Here is a 19,964-nt window from a genome sequence, read left to right as displayed (position 1 = left end):
ACTGTGTAGCCAATATTTTGTGAACACTTAATCCTGTGTGTATTCTGGAACATAAGTTTTTAGAATCTGTTATAACATTCTCCACACTTTTGGAGTGTGGCAGTGGGAATTTGTTTTCATTCAGCCAAAATACCTTATTGAGATCAAGTACTAATGTCTGTCAAGGTGGTCTGGGTTTCAGTCTTCATTCAGTTTTCCAGTTCATCAAAGATGTTCTTTAGATGTTCTTCATCTTTAGATGTTTTTAGACACCAAACTTGGCAAACGATGTCTTCATGGAGCTCATGTTGTGACCAGGGGCAGTCTCGTGCTGGAACAGGTTGGAACAGACTGCTTGGTTCCAATGCAGAGAAATTGAGAAGCAAACAAAACATCCTTTAGAATTCTGTGTTTCCATTTATGTGTGTTTGAAGAAAGCCCACACATAAGGATGCAATTGTCAGTTGTCGTAACCACAAACTAAATTTGGGGTCTTTATACATGAACATTGTGCAAATGCCATTAAACAATAACCCATAATTATAATGTTTGCAGTAAATCTCAGAGAATCAAAAAATAAAAACGATCTCTTACAGGAGGGTAAGAAAAGTTTAACTTGCGTTGGCCGGGAATCGAACCCGGGTCAACTGCTTGGAAGGCAGCTATGCTAACCACTATACCACCAACGCATATGAAACCTATTGAAAAAGACTTTGCTCGTTTTTCTTTTATTTTTATTTGTTTATTAACTTTCTTTTTACTGTGGCCTTCAATTGGAATCTAAGGGTCAGGTTTCCGCTTCTACAGGTTTAACTCAGTAAATCATTAAATTATTGTATTCCTTAAAAAAACACACATTACAGTATACATAGTAAAATACTGGGCTCGTCCGGGATTTGAACCCGGGACCTCTCGCACCCAAAGCGAGAATCATACCCCTAGACCAACGAGCCATAGCACTAAGAGTTGTGCCGACATTTAAAAGGTTTAAAGAGCGGTTTAGTAGCGCTGAATCGAAACGTAAATCGAGACTTATGTTTGTGTTTCGGTTTGCTTTTCTAGTCAGAGCTACTAACTACACAAGCTCATAAATACTCGTATGGATTTAATAGCTGGGTTTTTGTCCACAATTACTGACAGAGGAAAGGAAACTGATCTGGTTAGCGGATATACGTACAAGACTATTTACAAGACGGACTTTTGAAGAAAACCTGGACATTGTTAGGAAAGGTCAGTACAAACGATTCAAGTTGTTAAACCTTTTCATGGGCTATTTATATTATTATATTTATATATGTTAATGCGATTCCTGCCTGTAGAATTGACTCAAAGCATACACGTTGCGTTAATTGTTTTTCCCGATGAAACAGTAATGCACGGGAGAAACGCAGGGAGTTCATTTTCTGAGGTTAATATTTATGCCTCTGTTAAAGATGATATATTTGCATTTAGTGCATTTGTTTCATGCTTTATTAATTGCATTTAATCCGCAGATGCGTTTTACAGTAACCTACATAAGCCTACTATTTTAAGCCTGTAGACAGGCCGGTTAGCTCAGTTGGTTAGAGCGTGGTGCTAATAACGCCAAGGTCGCGGGTTCGATCCCCGTACGGGCCAGCATCTCTTATTTTTAGGGTTTCTTCAGAATGGAATTAGACCCCGCATGATACTGTAATTAGGACAAGTGGCCTTTCTTGTCATTAATTAAAAAGGTCAATTTTGTTGCCGTAATCTAATATTTATTCTGTTCATCCTGCAGATACACAGAATTGGGCATGGGCACCTTTTAAGGAATAGTAAGTCATTTTTATGTAAAAATGTCAATTTTAAATGTAATCTTTTTATCCCCAGTATAGAAATAAACTTTTATTCTAACATTTGTATAGTCTAAGTGCATATACTCTTTTCTAATTAATATGCTATACAAATATATTAGTAATAGATATACTTAATATTGCCTTTTTATTGTAAGCACATGGGAACATAAGTCACATTTACTACTAATGTGGATTTATGCAAAACTCACAGGCCCTAAAACCAAGCGTTCTTTTTTTTTTTGGAGTTTAGATGTAATACATGTAAGATCTAGTGAGCTTTCAAAGAAATGAAAAGGCAAGCTTTAGATGTTCCATTTTTATTTGCTTTTTGTGGATAATTTCATTTCCAGTGTTATCCATATTTTTTTGTACACGTTTGCATAATTCATAAGGCTATCAAGAGGGCCATTGCTATGGATTCAGACCAACCCTGCATAGCAACTGGAAGACAAAAAAAAGGGGATAAAACACTGACCCGGGAGCAAAGATGAGCAACACATGACAGTACTTAACAATTTATTGGCACAAAATGGTACGCTTCTTCCCCTTCCAACCACGACTGGATTCATTTTTTCCACAACCATGTTTTTTTTTTTATACCAATAACAGGGAGAGCATAGACATTTAACTCACTTAGTGTGGACCTCACAGTCTGAGAACTATTATTACACAGGAGACTACACATCCTTATCACTTCAAAAAGAAGTTGGCAGTTTGGTTGAGAATTCTGTAGTGAACGTGATTCGGCTATTGTCGGAGTTTCCAAAGCTGCGCTGAACACTGATTTCCTGCCCAGATCAATGAAAGGTACAAAGGGAAGAGACAAAGAGGAGACCACTGAAAGTCTGCAACAAGATTACATACACAGTTACCTTGGGGAGAGCTTTTTTTTTTTTTTTTTTTTGTTCTGTTTTTTAGGGGGGGATAAAAAGAAAGAAAGAAAAAGTTACCCATTTCCTTTGGGTGCATGACTTCAGTCAGAAGCATCTTTAGAGGTATACAGTATGTTTTACCACACCCCACTGCAAAGGCAACTAAATAGAAGCAGCTTAAATCAACCCTGAACACTTGTGTACAGTTAAAAAGGTTTGTACTGAATCACTGTTTAGACCTGAAGCACTGTCAAGAGTATTACCATCACACAATAGTCTGAAAGCAAACAAGTCAAATCAGACAAAGTTTTCAAACCGCTGGGTAAAGCTACAGTGGCAGACCAGAATTAAAATACACTAAACCAAGTAGAGAACAAGGAAATTTCTTTTCGGTGGACCTGGGAAACGTCTTAAGAAAATAATGCACACCCAAGTGCAGCCCAATGTATTTTTGGTTGGGGAACAGAAAAAGGAAGGGATATGGATCTAGTCAATAGTAGGGCAACATCCAAGGGGGAGAAATTTAGGGGCAGAAAGGGAGGAAAAATGTCGACCACAGGCCACTTCAAAAACGCTTTGGTCCCCATGGAGAAGTTCTGGCAGCAGTCACAGGAGCACCAAAGCTGGGGAAGTCCTCAGAGCTACTCATATCAGGGGCCTAGGAAAGCAAAGAAACTAAATAAGCAAATGGCATAAAATAATAGAAACTGCATTTTAAATTCAAGAACTTTGGATTTTAATATAACTTATCCATTTAAATTTCAGCTTGTTAATTTAGCAAGTGTCATGGACAGTTGAGGACAGAAAGACACCTACACAATCTCATTTGCCTATTAGTCACACTGCATCAGTATTGAATTTTATTTGTTGTTTGCCTTTTGATTGTAAAGTGTCTAGGTATTTCTGACAGGCACAACAAATACAGTACTTTCAGGGAGGTTGAGGTAGGTTTTTAGGTTCACCTTCTCACTGTTGGTAGCCCAGGGTGCCTCCCTCACCACAAAGCCCTTGGAGGGCCCTCTAGGTTCCTCAGCACTGGCTGCTGCCATTCCAGATGGCTTCATGTAGGCCATTTTGGCCTCATTTTCCACCACATCTGCCATCTGAAAAAAGTAGTCATGTGTATTTGAAGTGATCTTTACACCACATCATTTGAGGAAATGGCTTAAATATTACTGTAAGTTTACTTACATATTCTTCTTCTAAGTTCAAGAGATGATCAATGGCTTCATCTACCACCTCTGGACGGCCGGTTACAGTAACCAAATTGGGATCTGCGGCCCCGCTCTGAGGGAACCTAAGATCAACCTAGGAAGAAAAATTTTAAATGACAATGTGCCCAATGTGTGTTCAAGTAGTATTTAATTAGCTGAGAATAAACTATATGCTGCTTTCCTGAACAGGAATTTCTTGCTCTTTCCCTACACACATTTATGGGTTATATTGTGATGCTTAGGTTTTTGCAAAAACTGCACTCACTTTAAACTCGTCCATGATTTTGCGGATGCCTTTGCCACGAGCGCCAATGATGCGAGCATGTACTCTGCTGTCCAAGGTAATGTCCTCTGAGATCATCTCTTCCAGTTCATCCACAATGGCTTGTATAGCATCACGTGCTGCTTGAGCATTCTGCTCATAGCCTGTGATGCTGATCTGGTCCTAAACACGGTAAACAAAAGTTGCAAGCTAAAATTCACGTATTCGTACACGTCAGTTATACACTGCACATACAGCGCCGAACAGACATTACCTGGTTCTCATCATTTTTCTCTGGGAACTGGATGTTGACGTCATGATCAGTACGGATCTGGGTGATTATGGCACCCTTGCGACCAATGATCTTGGGATGATATTTGGGATCCACAGTGATGGTCAACTTGAAGCTCCTGAGAGCCTGTTGCAGAAAATGCAGTATTGAAGAGTCACAAACAAACCACCACTAATAGAAATGCCACACTGCACGCGCAAAAACTGACAGTTTAATAACATTCCTTAGTAGGTTAAATGTATAGAAATGTTTTACAAAAGGGAATTTTGAAGCCCCTGCAAACAGCGCACTGAAAGCTAATCTTCGACGATTTTTACTTGGAATGAAACGATGATAGCCTGGGAACATGCCAGACTCTTGACTCTTTGCCATACACACCCGATCCTCCTGTTCAGCCTGCAGCTCTTTGACGCGCTCAAGAAGCCCTTCTTTAGCGCGGTCCAGATGAGTGGTAAGGCCTGTAATGGAGATTATGTCGGACTGCAGCTCAGGAGCAGGCACTTGAATATTGACCTAAAAACGGTAAACAAATAAATAAAATATCACAATACCAAACCACATTAGATTTATAGTATTTTCAGGCCCCCCTGGTGTTACTAAAATGTTTTCTGATCTGGAGGAATGTAAAATGATTTATCTGATGCAAAAAACTGAAAACAAAGCCTAAAAAGATGTACCTCAAATTCATCCATCATTTTGCGAATGCCACTTCCTTTCTGCCCAATGATATAGCGATGAAGCTCAAAAGGCACTTCCACTTCAATGGTCACAGGAACCAGAGCCTGGAAAATAAGAGCAAACGTATAAGCTACTGCCAAATCTTTAAATACACAACACGAGTAGAAAAACTCATAACTCAGACACAACACCTTCAGTGCTTCCACAGCAGCCTCACATCTCTCTTTGCGACCAGAAAGCACGATCACGTCACATTTCTTTGGGACTGCAGGGTCAGCGATCTCCTTCACTTCACCATTTGTTTCTCCATTCTCCTGCACTTGGACCTCAGCCTGGGAAGCTGATCAAAAAGAGGCATTGCAAATACTCAAAAATGTAAAATTTGTTTAAAACCAAAAGTCTCTCCAATTACATAGCCAGGTTGATTACTTCAATACATGCTCACCTTGCACCTCCTCACGCTCTGGGAACTTGATCTGGACATTGTGATCTCTGGTAATTTGTTGAATACGAGAACCTTTAGGTCCCATAATAGAACGATGGTACTTCTGGGTGATCACACACTCTATGGTAACCTGTGCTTCCTGTGGAGAAAGTATTATGGCAAGTTAAAATGTTCTAAGCGCCTAGCTGTAACCCAATACACTATTGTATGATGTGGTCCTTCATTCTTCCACTAGAGGGCTGCAGAGAGCCTTACTATGGAAAAAGGAAATGGTTGTGGGAAAACTAATGTCCTGTCCTACTACAAGATGGCCTTTAAGCAAATTCAAGCTAATCTCCCTCTGAAATCTGCTAGAGAGACTGAACTCTGGTCTGTTTTTTTTTTTTTGGAGAGTATATATATCTTATGAATGGTTAATTTAAAATGTACTAAAGATCTCATGCTTCTTTTCAGAATATATCAGTAATAATTTATGTAGCTACACTGTGAAATCTGAACCATAAGAGTTCAATTTCATTTAAAGTGAAAACTTTATATTTACCAAATCCTCGATGATCTCCTGCATCCGCTTTTTAGCAGCTTCCACGCAGTCTTTGGCTCCTTTGAGTGTGACTTTATCACTCTGAGAGCCAGTGCGGGGGAAGCTGACCATCACACCCCCGTACTCTTCTGCCATCTCTCTCAGAACCTGGCCGCGACGTGACACAAAGTAGCGGTGGTGTTTGGGATCCACGTTCATGGAATCCTCCACCACATTATCCTGAAATGGTAAAGAAATTGTTGCATGTTAAGTCAACTAATTAAGCTACTATTTAAAAGAAATGAAACTTGTTTACTATGGCAACCCTGCATGTGTAATGACTGCAGCAAGCTGCGAGTTATCTACTGACATGATCGCATCGAAGGCCACTCATAGTGATTAGCAATAAGCAATAAAAAAAAAAAAAAGAGCCCCATAATTAATTCAACGCTCGTTCAGCCAGAGACCAAGATATGGCTTTAACGATCACACAAAAGAGAGGCCTCGTGGCTAGGAATAATTCCACAAACTTTAGACTTAAACCATTGATGTAAAACAATAGCCAACAATTTCTGGAACATTTGACCGGGTCATTTAAAAATTAGATGAATGTCAAAGCTTACCAAGCTCTTGATTAGGGCCTCAAGCTCCTTCTGTGCTTCTGCTACAGCCTCCTCAGTGCCGATTACTGTGATCAGTTCCTGGTCTTTATCCTCAGGAGTAGGGAAAATGATCCTGGCGCCAGTGCTGTCACGCACCTTCCGAATGTTTCCACCCCCTTTCCCAATAAGGAACTTGTGGTACTCCGGCTTGGCACGGAGCTCAGCTGTGTGGCTTTTAGTTTGCTACAAAAGGTCATTAGTAGTGAGTGGTGTTAGAAATTAACAATTAGGTTATTAAACATTAAAAATAAACCTGCAAATAACTTCTACCTTCTCCTCAGCCAGAGACAGCAGCTGTTTTTTAGCCTTCTCCACTTCCTCAGCTGGGCCTCTGATTGTCACAGCATCAATGCCAGAGCCCTCAGTGGGGAAATGGATGTGAACGCCACCGCATTCCTCCATGATGGAACGCACAAAACGTCCTTTGGAGCCAATCAAGGAGTTGTGCAACTTTGAAGGGATGGACACTTCAACTTCTGTAATGTTTGCCTAAAATCAGAAGTCAAACAGGTCATTTTTATTTTGGGTTTGTTACCTTTATAATCAATTGAAAGCCAGATTCAAGTGAAAGCTTTACCAGCTCCTTCTGAATAGCCAAAATCCTGTTTCTCGCCGCCTCACAGTTTACTTTCTTCCCGGTGATGACGATCATCTCCGAGTTGCTGTTCTCTGCAGGCAGGTCAATTTTAGTGTTCGTCTCCTCACGAATCTGAAGATAATGGGAAGGCAACATTATTATACATTCCACTGGCCATTCATAAATGTTAGACCAAATAAGTTTATAAAATTAAAAAACATGCAATTGAGTAACTCTTACTTCTGGATCTACTCAAGTGACTCACCTTCTTAATATTTGCACCTCCTTTTCCAATAATGTTTTTGTGGAATTGCTTAAAGATGGGGACTGAGACTGAATGGCTGTTCTCCACCTGGGGGGGAACGACAAACACATTGAATCTCATGATTTGTCATCCTATACTTAACAAGTATCTCCTTTATTCATCTGGTACTACTTACCATTTCAGCAACCACCTTCTGCATGAATTTACTGCATTTCTCCACTTCAGTCCGTGGCCCTCGAAGCTGTACGATGTCACTCTTATGTGAAGGGTCAGGAAAATTGATGATTACCTGTGCAGAATATTCCAATATATTAGACCAGCATCACACACATGTAATGTTCTTAACATAATAATATAAAATATTTATAATAAGGAATAATAAATAAATAAAAATAGGAACTTGCTTCAGGGAATTTGTCCCGAATCTCCTTGATTTTTTCCCCTTTCTGCCCAATGATGGCCCGGTGAAAACGTTGTTCGATGATCATGTCCTTTGTACGCTCATTCTCCTGCAGAACACAAGATAGTTTAAGGTACTTCTTACCAAACTCGCCTTAGATCCCAAAAGAATTATGTAGGCAATTAAACACAATAAAATGTATAAATAAAAAAACATTTAAAAACAAAAACTGCCTAAGTTTACATGCTTTAAAAAAAACTGAGTCACCAACTACTATTTAAAAATAAATAAATAAAAAGGGGGTATTAAAAGGTAAGGGAGAGTTTCGTTTTACCATGCGTGACGCCAGCTCCAGCAGCTCCTTCTTGGCCTCTTTTACACCCTGGGGGTCACCCTCGATACGGATCAGGTTGCTCTTCTCGTTGTCCGTTGGAATACGCACAGACACTTTGTATTGGTCCTTAATGCGGTTGACTAGAAAGTAACAATGATGTGTGAAATTCTAATACAAATCAACAATTATTAGAGAAGTCTACAAGTCAATTTTTAATGCCACTCCTACCCACTTTCAAACAATTTCAACCTTTTTTTTTTTGCAATTATTTGTTTGCATACCCATTATCTGGCAAACTTAGATTCTGGTTTGCCAAAGAAATAATAATAATTTACTCCTGACTGACACTGACCAGGATAAACCAGTAAAGATACATAAAAGAATAAACCCCATTTACACCGGAGTGCAGAACATACACACTTGGATGTTAACATGTGCTTTATCTCACAGGCTTTATAGCGGACAGCCTGCTTCTGCCCAGACAAGAGTTAAAACTATCCACGTTAAGCTTTTTCTTTCCACTCTCTGCTGCCCACCAGTTCCTACTAAAGGTTTTAGGAAGGGTTGAACGTGTGACACTCACTGTTTGCTCCACCTTTTCCTATTAAGTGCCTGTGGAACTTTGGGTCCACGCTGATCTCGGTGTAATCCATACGGCTAACCTAAAATGCAAAGAACATTAACCATTAACTCATAGAATGCAGTTCACCAGTCCTTTGGCAACCTTTTGGAGAGGGCAGGAGGAAACGTCTGTCCCTACCAGGTCCGCCACAATGGCTTCAATCTGACTCTGCACAATCTGGATGTCTTTGGTAGGTCCTTCAAGAGTGATCTTATCCTCACCCTCAGTGAATTCAATGTGCACCTGTAAAGAAAACGCATTGGAGAAAATGTTTCCAGGAAAATGCACTGAACGCTTCTACTATTACCAAAACATCAAGCGCATTTTCAAAAGAAGATTATTAGAGGACCCTTACCTTGGGCATTTGCTGAGTAACCTTTGCCAGATTTTGTCCCTTCTTTCCAATAATGAAGCGATGAAGCCAAGAAGGAGCTGTTACATGGGACACCGCATAGCTGTTGGCCTGAACAGAGAGGATACAAAAAGGTTCATTTTGACTATTCATATCTTTGCAGCTCTGGTTTGTAAAGTACAGCATTCAGGAGACTAAAGAGAAATTTAACAGTCACTCTAAAGTAAAGCCCAGTTTACCTTGGCGTACACCTCAGTGAGCGCCTGGCCCAGCCGATCTGGCTCCCCACGCAAGATGACAGTCTCAGAGCTGCTGTCAGGGGGTGGAATCTCGACCGAGACGCCAGTCCTGTCCAGAATCTCCTGCAGGGTGTTGCCCTTGGGCCCAATCACATACTTATGCTGAGATTTCTTTACCTCCACTGCAATAGTGGTTACATTTCTTTTCTGAAAGGAGGATAAGAAGAAGAAAAAAAAAAAGTTCACATATTACATATGTATGTGTGTTATTAAGGTGCTATATACCAGTTCAACTGTACAGGAAGCAATTTGGCCGGTGATCCAACGATAATAAATTTTTGTGAATAAATTATTCAATGCTTTATACAATGAAGTTTTATAATAGCTGGCCTCCGAAATCCACCAGGGAAAAAAAAAAGCTTTGGAAAGAGCAAGATATTTTGGCAACCAGTAGAGAAAAGGTTTTGTGCTGCTTGAGAAGCACTTCCAGGCAGACACGTTAATCAGGATGTCTGTGGGAGTGTGCTTAATCAGTCAAGACTGCATGATTTTTATCTTCACTTGTGTTTTAGCTCAGCTCACAATACCTGGGTAATTTACTGTGCCAATCTTTACCAGACTGACTGATACTTTTTTGTATTTTCCACTGTCTAACATGCACATGAAGCGATATACTTTTATGACGCAGATCCTACAACAGATCATTTTGTTTCACGGTATGCCTTTTTTTAATTAACCGATATTATTCCGCTTTCTCTGCAGCATTTACCTTCTCTTCGTAGATTTTTTTGATCATGGCCATTGCAACAGCGACCTGCTCTTTCTCCCCAGTGATGACAATCTCAGTTTTGTTAACGCTGGGTGGTGGGATGTTGATGCGAGCTCCAGTTTCCTGCATCATCTCTCCCACCACCTTGTTGAAGGCACCAGTAATGAAGGGGTGGTACACTTTATCAATGTTCAGCCTCTCCACTGCACGTTTGTCCTGCAAAAATGGCAGCAAGATTTACTTCAAATTTGAGAATTAAGTAAAAATAAATAAAATAAAACTCCACTCATCTCATTCTCTACTATTTCCTAAGTAGCGGGGGTCAATGAGTTTCTTTACCTGCTCAGCAGAAATGAGAAGGATCTCATGTTTCGCCTTCTCCAAGCCCTCCTTGGTGCCAGAGATCTTAATGAGATTACTGGGGTCGTCTGGTCTTGGGATCTGGATCTTGGTGGCAGTCTTGAGCTCAAGCTCCTGTAGCTTCTCCCCATTTTTGCCAATGACAAAACGATGATGTTCCTTGGGGATGGCCACATTAGCCGAAGCCTGTAATAGAAGAACAGATTAAGACTTAAACTTGAGATCCAGAAAAGTTGAGAGGTTCAGCTCTTGTATTGTTAAAGTCTTAATAGAAATGTATAAATCAGCAGAACTCAAAATGATCCACATAATTTGTTTTAAATTGGTGTTTGAATGATTAGAATACAGATAGCAGGTTATGTTTAGTGGAAAACAACGTCGGGTGATAAACGTGTCCTGAACCTTCCATAGAACTGTGGTTTAAAATTATTTTGATGCCTATCAGTGGTGATGACCAAACATGCATTTTCTATAAGACCAGTCTTTTCTTCTTTTCTGATGGCTAAATAAAACCATATTTGAGCCTCAAGGAAGTTAGTTAACGCTAAAATATGGGTCCTCAGGGACACTCAACACAAACAAAGCCAAACCTGTTTTTTTTTGTTGGTTTAACAGGTGTTTAACAGACAGCAAAGCCGTTTGTACATGATGCACACCTGAGTCTGCAGTCGGGACACAATCTCCTTACGGGCCTTCATTACAGCATCCAGTTTCCCAGACACCATGATGGAAAGGCCCTGGTCCTTAGCCATGGAGAGTTCCAGGTGTGCACCAGTCTTGTGCATGATGTCAACACACACTTTAGCCTGGTCTCCCTCTCCAAACTGGTTCATGTCCTTGTACTTGCGCTCCTCCAGAGGCACATGGAAAACCTGGAGAAAGTTGTGAAATTTTTTTTTTATTAATAAATGTAAGGGGTAAAATTCAAATCTTTGTCCAATATCTAGATCTAATCTCTTTATTTAACAATATCTAATAGGACAATTTTAGAACAAAGGTGTCATTTTAAATAACTGTGCATTTAGACTATGGACACTGCAATGCCATTCACCTTTACCAGTATGAAATCCATTCTTACCTGGGTGATGATTGAGGATTTGAGTGGCCTGATTTTCGAAGTCCAGGCATTTCCAGCCTCCATCACTCCCTCGGGTGAAGCAGCCTTTTCAGGCAGAGGGGGGAAGGCATCCTTGTAGGTAGGGAGGTTCTCCTCATCTACTCCCTCACTAGATCCTGCAACAGCAACTTCAAATTGAGACAAAGGGGACCAAGTCAGATTCATATCAAGTACAAAACAGGTTTTTGTTTTAACTCCATTAACCAACTGGTCTGGGCAGACTGGTTCTGGTTCTCACCTCCACCCTGCTCTGGCAGGAGGCCGCTGCGGTGCTCGTTAAAGCGTTCCTGCGTAAGTACGGCGACTGAGCTCATGGTCGAAATCCCACGTTTACACGGAGTCCGAGTGTGCCACTACAAGGAGAGGTCATCTGATTAACAGAACTCAAAGTAGAGTAGAAAGTGTGCCATAAAAAATAAAAAATAAATTAAAAAGTATACACCAAAGTCACAGGTCCTTATCTATTGGACTGTGTCATTTCCAAGGCTCATAAGTTGATACCAGTTTAAGATGGGCAATGTAATTTTAGAAAACACATTAATTTATACGTGTACAAATACAAGAAGAGTAAGATGTTTGCACATCCAAAACTGTCAAACTTAACCGATAAAGAATGAAGACAAATACCTTCAGACATAAAAGGACAATGCTGGCCTTCTGTTTGCTAAGTGAAGGACTAATTCTAAGCCAAGGAGCCAGCAGAATGAGCTCCGGAGCTAAGAGGATTGCAACCATAACCCATACTGCTGCACTCACATTTTAGAATTCTGTACGTCAGCAATCAGGGCTGTTATATAAAGCATGTGTGCATAATGAAAACCAGAAACCTTTTCTGTAAAAACTTGCCGCCCAAACTTTTAAACTTAAACTCAAGTATTTCTAATTAATATGCAATCAATTCTGGCTTAAAGTATTATCGATGCTAATCTACACACCTACTTGAGAGTTAAAAAAAAAAAAAAAAAAAAAAAAAAAAGGTTAAATGAAATAATAGGGAGAAAAGAAAAAAAAAAGTCCAACAACGCATGACGTGCCCCAACGCTTTTTGCATGAAGGACACGTCGGACACACTGTTTGCCATGCAAACATTTTGGAGAGTTTGCTTTGATATACCGTGCATACTGTTTAGCTCAAGTCTTCACACAGAAATAGGAATGTTTTCACATGCTCCTCAAAGGGGCCTCTTCCGTTCCTGGCCTCATGAAATATCAAGCCCACAAGCAGATCACTGTGAACATATATTTAACCCTTTAAATGAGACTAAGCTGCAAATAAAGATGTCACACCAGCCCACTGTAATACTGGGTGGCTAGGGGGGGTGCACAGATGTCTTCAGAGTTCCTGAAATCAATGATGTAATTATTAGATATTAACACTTTTTCCCCCCCAACCTTTGAGTCAACCAGATCTAAACAGCAAGATTAAAATCAACTCCACAAATTGAGATGCCATTTCCCAAATTACCTACTCTGCAGCATTCCTTACCACCTCAAGCTTTAATTACGTAGTCTTACATTTAATAACTAGCTACTCTTTAACAAAGACTATTCAGGCTGAAGTTGTCTCAATCACTGTGCAATTTATGCCTGTGCTAATTGGACAAGAAAGTTCACATTCCCAGATTGTGGTTTCTTTCTGTTTGGTTTTTTTTTTCATCTGAAAGTCCCAGAGGAGCCCAGAGCATAACCATTTGGTGCTCAACAGATACAAAAGCATGCGACGTGTCAAATTTAATGCTAACGGCTGTAATTGTGCTGCGATCTTACCAGCTAAATGGTCAGTTGCCAGATAATCCGTCCTGTAAAGCTGTCTGTTCGTGTCAGCCTGCCAGCTTTAGCCTGGAACGCAAAAGCAAACCGTTTACACACAGAAATCACTTTTAATAACTTCTACATATAATCTGCTGGAGTCAAATAGTTTCTCCGTCCTCATGTCACTCAGCCTTGAAACCAGAGCTACAGAGATCAAAAAAAAAAAAAAAAAGCTAAACAGAAAATCCTTGAAAAGGCGACGAAGCAGTAGAAATGATCAGTTAATCAGCAGCCACATCTGATCATATTCATCTTCAAAATGGACTCAGCTTTTCCCAGGCACTCTGAAAACACTGATGAGACAATGTGATGAAAACTTGTGAATAAACCTCATTGAGTCACTAAGAGAATATGATCATTTAATATTTAATTAGTGTAAATAACATTTATACTGTTCCAACATTATACAAACAGGAAAATCTGGGTGTCTTGTGGAGTCCGGTTGGTTATAGCTGACCTGAGTAATAATAATGATAATCAGACGGTGGCTTATTTAGGCCAAATTAGTAATATATAGAGATAAAATATTTAAGTAGAATATAAGTACTATATAATTGGGGGAGATTGACGTAGTTATAGTGTAATGCCAGCGAGGAATAAATTAGTAATAGGATGAGCTGGCCTAAAATCACCTCATGTCGCAATTGGCTAGCAGACATAATGCGTGGCAGTTTAGACCTGAAAAAATAGACTGGATAAAGCGACTAAATGTCTTTTACGCCACCAAAGTCTATTAAACTAACCCAGGAAATATACGAACTGTTCGTTTAAAAATGACAAGAAGCATCGGAAAATAAAACTTTCACCACTTATCGATTTCGGTCTTAGTGCTACGTCAACTGTTAATAAGCTAGCGCTAGCATCGCCACCGTGGCTAGTCGTGACGCTTTTCCCCCCTCCCTTGAAAAAATCTAAACAATTTATTAGCATAATAAGCGCTAACGTGGTTATATTGCTCGTTTAGAAACGGAGAAATACTTCGATTTGGATATTATTTTAAACTTTGAGGGAATGCGGCGTTTTTTTTTTGTTTTTTTGTATTGCCTAGCATGCTAGTTAGCAAAACTGACTACTGAGAAAACTTAGTTCTGCGCATGCGCCGTCGTGACACGTAGCTCCTCCAGAACAGATAACGATACGGCTAAAGCGACCTCGACTGCGGATTAAGAAACTTAAAATAAAAAAATTTCCCTACACACACAAAACTAATTTATTACCACTGTTTTGTGGTATAATGTGTAGATGTGTAGATATTTAAAACCAAATAAACACGACACTGCTGAACAGCCGCCGGATAAAGAGTCAGGTTTCGGCATGGGTTCGTGTCCACGCACAAGTCCACGTAGGCATTGAGCTCGCTGAGAGCAGTTCGAGCCGTGAGACGGGATCAAGTGTCTCAAATCAGACTCCAACACCATTTCAAAACCATATTAACACCATAAAAATACAAACGCAGGTAAATATGTCTATGCTATAAGAAACAAATTGCGATTGAGACGTGGATTCGAGCCAGAAGACATTTTCTAGGCAGCGAGTCTGATAACCAGGAGGATCCGTCTCAACCCTATAGAGAGATTCGTCAATCTGGTAATTGTGTAAATGTCTAAACCAGGACCCATCGAACAGTTTGATCGCGATCGGATTAAAGCACTTACTCGTGTTTGTGTGTTCCCGTCTCTGCCCTGTGTGGTGCAGAAATCTGGTTGTGATATTCCACTGGCAAGAAAAGGAACAGCAGCGCAGCCGCTTATATCACACACCCCTACTGACGTCACGCCTCCGCTCTCAGTCGTCACACGTCGTATTAAAGTTGCAAAGCAGCCAAGGGGCTCCACTAGCACTCTGCAGCTCTGGTTGTACTTAGTTTGGTTCTCATTTGAATAAATAAATAGCTTTATCTCAGGCAATGTTGGACTTTTGAGAGGAAGGCTGTGAGTTTGAAGTACCAAGATGTCACTGCAGGGCCCTTGAGTAAGGCCCTTAATTGCTCCGTTCCAAGAGATAGATAGCCAAAGTCAATCTGTATTTGGGAGTCCATCAAATCGAAAGACACAAGGAGGTGTGCTGTTGTAGAAAAATAATCAGTAATGGGTTGCTATGATGCTACCACCCTAAAACATTTTTTAATTTTCCGTTAAAAAGAAAGAAAGTGGCTTTTACTTGACATATGTAAACAACAGCACAGTGAAATTCTTCGCATATATCCAGCTTGTTAGGAAGTTGGAATCACAGTGCAGGGTCAGCCATCTTCTTCTCCTTCTTCTTTCGGGTTCTCCCATTATCCGTCTTCATACCCCCCATATCCTCTACATCTGCCTCTTTCAAACCAACTACGTTAACCCTTTCATTACCATATCCATAAACCTCCTCCTTGGCCTTCCTCTTTTCCTCCTTCCTGGTGGCTCCAGGGTCAGCCATGCAGGTCATTATTGTTGTTGTTGTTGTTGTTGTTGTGTATTCTTTATGTTTTATTCCTATCTATGGGATAGTTTTCCCTTTCTTAAATAGCATGCCCTCCTTTTTAATCTATTCAATCCATTCCCAGATATTCATTAGTTCCTCTTACACTTACATTATACCTGACAAAGACTGCTGGTCCATCGATAACCTCTCTGTAAATATTTCTTTGATATAATAATACAAAGTAAATGTTACAGAAAACTGCAAAACTGTTGTGCCAAAAAAGCGTACAGCTTTAACGCCCATACTTATCACTGATACTGGAGACTCTTTCCAAACATGCAAAATAAACATCTCACAGAAAGCTTTTTTGTTCTGGGCTATTTCATTCAATCATTTTTCTGAAAGGTGCCACTGATTCTTGAGGGCATGGTTAAAGACACATTGCATTCTGAGGTGTTTATAATATGATCATTTTGGGCCGTGGACAAAAATCTTCCAGTGCTATAGAGTATTGCTTAATGGTGATCTCTGGCAAACTGTTGTGTCACAAAAAAAATGTGCATATTTTAATTTACAGAATGAATTATTATAGTACCTTAATAAAGTTTTATTGCACAAAGAAACCTGAATTAACCCAAATCATCAAGCAGCAAAAGTTATAAAATAAGCTGTAGTAGGTTATCCTCTTGACTATCCCTTATGGTAAAATTGAAAAAAAAATTGGGCCAGATTTACAGTCAAATTATGTATACATATGATCAACAACTTTTTTTAAAATGTAGGTATAGTAACATATGAATAAGTAATTGATTAAGGCCGGGTGTTGTTTCAGTGCACAGGGGCCCTCATATCATTCTATACCTGTGGGGCAAAGTCCCTTAAACATGTGTGAATTTGTGTGACCTTTCTCTGAAGAACAAACTTTCAACACTGATAGGCAAATTTACTACACACTCAGATAAACTGAGAACTTTGTGATTAAGCAGTAAGATATTAGAAACAGGACATGTTATTAAGCAACCAAATATTTAGTAGTATTGAAATATTTATTTACTGGGGGGAGGTTCTTTTTTTTAAAGATTGTGAAAAGTCTTTGTAGCATATTCAGTGTAAGTTGTACCAATTACTATTATCTATATCTCTTTACAACAAGTTAAGATACTAAGATACTGTAACAATAATCTGTATTTGTATTTAATAATATAATTACTTTTTGGACCCTGAACACATGGTCCTGACCTCCTTCAGTTACATCTAAATGCATTAGTAAATTAGTGACAGATGAAAGATGGGGGACATGGTGGCCTAGTCGTCTCATTTGACCATGGCAGTTTGAGTGTCACCAGATTACTGGTTCATGTTTAATCTATATTTGGGTTACTGTGCCATTTTGGAGAAAAGTAAACAGATGTCTAATGCTTAGGTACATTTTATAACAATTAAAATACATGGAGTTTTTTTTTTTTTTTTTTTAGAACATACAGGTTTGGATATGGCTGTGTTATTTTATTGTTACTGGTAATTACCATGGAAGCAGGTACAGATGGAAAGCCAGGTACTGTAGCACTAAAAGTGTTGCCCAACAAAAAGTCAGCCTCTGATTTCTAGAAAGCAGTAGCGAGACCTGGAAGAATCATAAAACAAACGGATCAATTATTTCCCGGATGGTGATGTTCCATTCAGATTCTTAGAGGTTACTGATGAGGTACACTAAGATATGCAAAATTTTGCATACCAATAGCGGTTACAGTTTTCTAGTTAATAGCCATCTGGGAGTTTTGACTTAAGCAGATCTAGATTTATGTACCAGATTTCTATATTTCAGAAAGCATGTTTGTTCAGGGGCTCCTGAAGCTGTCTCCAGACAAAAATTGCCAATATAGAGTGTTCGAATACATATTTTATATAAATCTTTTATTTATATCTTTTTTATTATTTGTATTCATTTTTTTTATTTACTATTTAATAATATATCAATTGTTGTGTTACCATCTGGTATGTCTTATGTCTTCCATTTTACTCTTCTTTCTCAACCACTAACATTGTACTCTATGCTGCAAACTAAGGAATCTACATCAACTGACCCAACACCTGACCTTTATACTGTACCAGTCAAATGAATAAACATGCTTTATAATGCATTTCTACTTAACATGAACATTCATATAATTTTATATACTGTATTAACTAAGGTAATCTAATCATGTCTGATGATAACCAGTATGCTTTTACTTTATTGTTTTTATCACCAAATTTGTACTACTGTTATGAAAATACTATGCAGTATGTCTCTTCTTCTTCTTCTTCTTCTTCTTCTTCTTCTTCTTCTTCTTTCGGCTTCTCCCATTAGGGGTTGCCACAGCGGATCATCCTTCTCAATACAATCCTTCTGCTCTACATCTGCCTCTTTCAAACCAACTACCTGCATGTCTTTCCTCATCATATCCATAAACCTCCTCCTTGGTCTTCCTCTTTTCCTTCTTTCTCCATTCTTCTACCAATATACCCCATGTCCCTCCTCTGCACATGTCCAAACCATCTCAATCTCGCCTCCCTCACCTTGTCTCCAAAATGTCCTACATGCGCTGTCTCGCTAATAAACTAATTTCTAATCCTGTCCATCCTCGTAATATATGACAAAAATGTGAATCATGTTGTATCCCACTGTAATGTGTTGTACAGTGTAGACTGTGCAGAAAACATGTAAAACCTTCTTTCGGCTTCTTCCATTAGGGGTCGCCACAGCGGATCATCCGTATTCATGATTCACATGTTCGATTTGGCACGTTTTTAGGCTGGATGCCTTTCCTAACGCAACCCTCCCCATTAATCCGGGCTTGGGACTGGCACTAAGAGTGCACTGGCTTGTGCAACTCTAATGGCTGGGGTCGGTTCCCTGACCGGGGATCGAACCCGGGCCGCATGTAACAACATGTAAAAAAAAGCTTGTAACATACTATAATCAGCTACCTTACTAGGTTTAGAGCAACCCACTGGCCTCAAATCAGTATCAGACCCTTTCTATTAAAAGTTTGTGTATTTTGTATTGGCCATTATTGCTAAAAAAACAATATGCCTCACTTTCTAAGGCCCCAAATTTTAAAGAAGGATTGATATTTAGATCTGGTGGAAGAAAACACTGAACAATTATTATAAATAAATTAAATTAAATTGAAAATAAAATCAAATAAAAGTACAATCTGACCCCATTGTTTAGGAGACAATATTACGATTAATGTAATTGTCAACCACCGGCAACGCCTCCCCTCGACACTTAGCACACTCAGAGCGCCTCGCCTTTAAACTAATCACCTTCACCTGTCTCTAATCACCACCCTCCCTTTATAAGGCCCCGTTCGCACTTACTCAATGTCCGATCTATGGTTCATTCTGGCGATCATCCCTGGACTACCTGTGTTTCGGAACATATCCGTTTTCCAGTACATGCTGCTTCCTAGCTTCTGTTTGTTTCCCAAGGCTAATAAACGTCCTATTCGTATTCTGGTTTCCGACTCTTGATCAAAGCGTGACATATAATAATTTCAAATAGTTAATATTAAAAATGCTATTTTGTTGAGCTATTTAATGAGTTGCTCAGTAGCTCCTGGTTCCATAACATCAAGTGACCGTATAAGACTGTAGAAAGGACTTTACTCACAATCATACATTCCGGTGCTCATGGTAGTTTTCACTCTCCGGTGTTTTGTTTTGTTTTAAAGATTTATAATTACACTCTTGATATCAGCCCCAGCAAAACAGAACTGCTTGTGATCCCAGGTGATTCATCTTCAGGTCAAGATCTCCAAATAACTCTTCATGACTCTCTGCTCTCCCCTTCAGCCACTGCTCATAACCTTGGGGTAACTATGGACAATCAACTGTCCTTTTTCTCACATGGCGCTAATGTGGCTCGTTCCTGTCGATTTCTTCTCTACAACATCCAGCTGCCCAGGTGCTTGTTCAGTCTCTTGTCA

The 19,964-nt window shown here is 39.5% G+C and overlaps 2 protein-coding genes across 4 annotated transcripts in view; one reads left to right on the top strand and one right to left on the bottom strand.

Moving 5' to 3' along the window:
* The first annotated feature begins 1,007 nt into the window (after nucleotides 1-1,007).
* LOC310741348 (ephexin-1) overlaps nucleotides 1,008-19,964 on the top strand; it is a 35,383-nt gene continuing 16,426 nt past the window's right edge. Inside the window, exon 1 of the mRNA XM_083569099.1 lies at nucleotides 1,008-1,209. The gene's annotated coding sequence lies outside the window, so the exon portion shown is untranslated. The remainder of the gene's footprint in view (nucleotides 1,210-19,964) is intronic.
* On the bottom strand, nucleotides 2,098-15,382 carry hdlbpa (high density lipoprotein binding protein a). Of its 3 annotated transcripts, none has more exons than XM_083568658.1 (28): nucleotides 15,243-15,382; nucleotides 13,543-13,614; nucleotides 12,015-12,129; nucleotides 11,738-11,904; nucleotides 11,316-11,531; nucleotides 10,639-10,845; nucleotides 10,300-10,515; nucleotides 9,531-9,737; nucleotides 9,295-9,402; nucleotides 9,078-9,182; nucleotides 8,901-8,979; nucleotides 8,318-8,457; nucleotides 7,988-8,092; nucleotides 7,759-7,872; nucleotides 7,584-7,670; nucleotides 7,319-7,450; nucleotides 7,012-7,230; nucleotides 6,703-6,924; nucleotides 6,101-6,319; nucleotides 5,560-5,698; nucleotides 5,306-5,454; nucleotides 5,114-5,218; nucleotides 4,815-4,949; nucleotides 4,419-4,562; nucleotides 4,148-4,327; nucleotides 3,860-3,976; nucleotides 3,631-3,771; nucleotides 2,098-3,326 (listed from the first exon to the last, which is right to left on the bottom strand). In XM_083568658.1, exons 3-28 carry the CDS (start codon nucleotides 12,088-12,090, stop codon nucleotides 3,234-3,236), a joined length of 3,822 nt encoding a protein of 1,273 aa, XP_083424784.1. In that variant the 5' UTR covers nucleotides 12,091-12,129; nucleotides 13,543-13,614; nucleotides 15,243-15,382; the 3' UTR covers nucleotides 2,098-3,233. The 3 variants fall into 3 exon arrangements, with proteins under 3 accessions (XP_083424784.1, XP_083424785.1, XP_083424786.1); XM_083568659.1 differs by having other exon boundaries at nucleotides 11,738-11,892; XM_083568660.1 differs by lacking the exon at nucleotides 15,243-15,382 and adding an exon at nucleotides 14,000-14,656 and having other exon boundaries at nucleotides 11,738-11,892; nucleotides 13,543-13,880.

Source organism: Silurus aristotelis, assembly GCF_946808225.1.
Source record: "Silurus aristotelis genome assembly, chromosome: 2".
NCBI lineage: Eukaryota > Metazoa > Chordata > Actinopteri > Siluriformes > Siluridae > Silurus > Silurus aristotelis.
The sequence above is the reverse complement of the archived record's forward strand: the minus strand, read 5'-3'. Positions and strand labels throughout refer to the sequence as shown.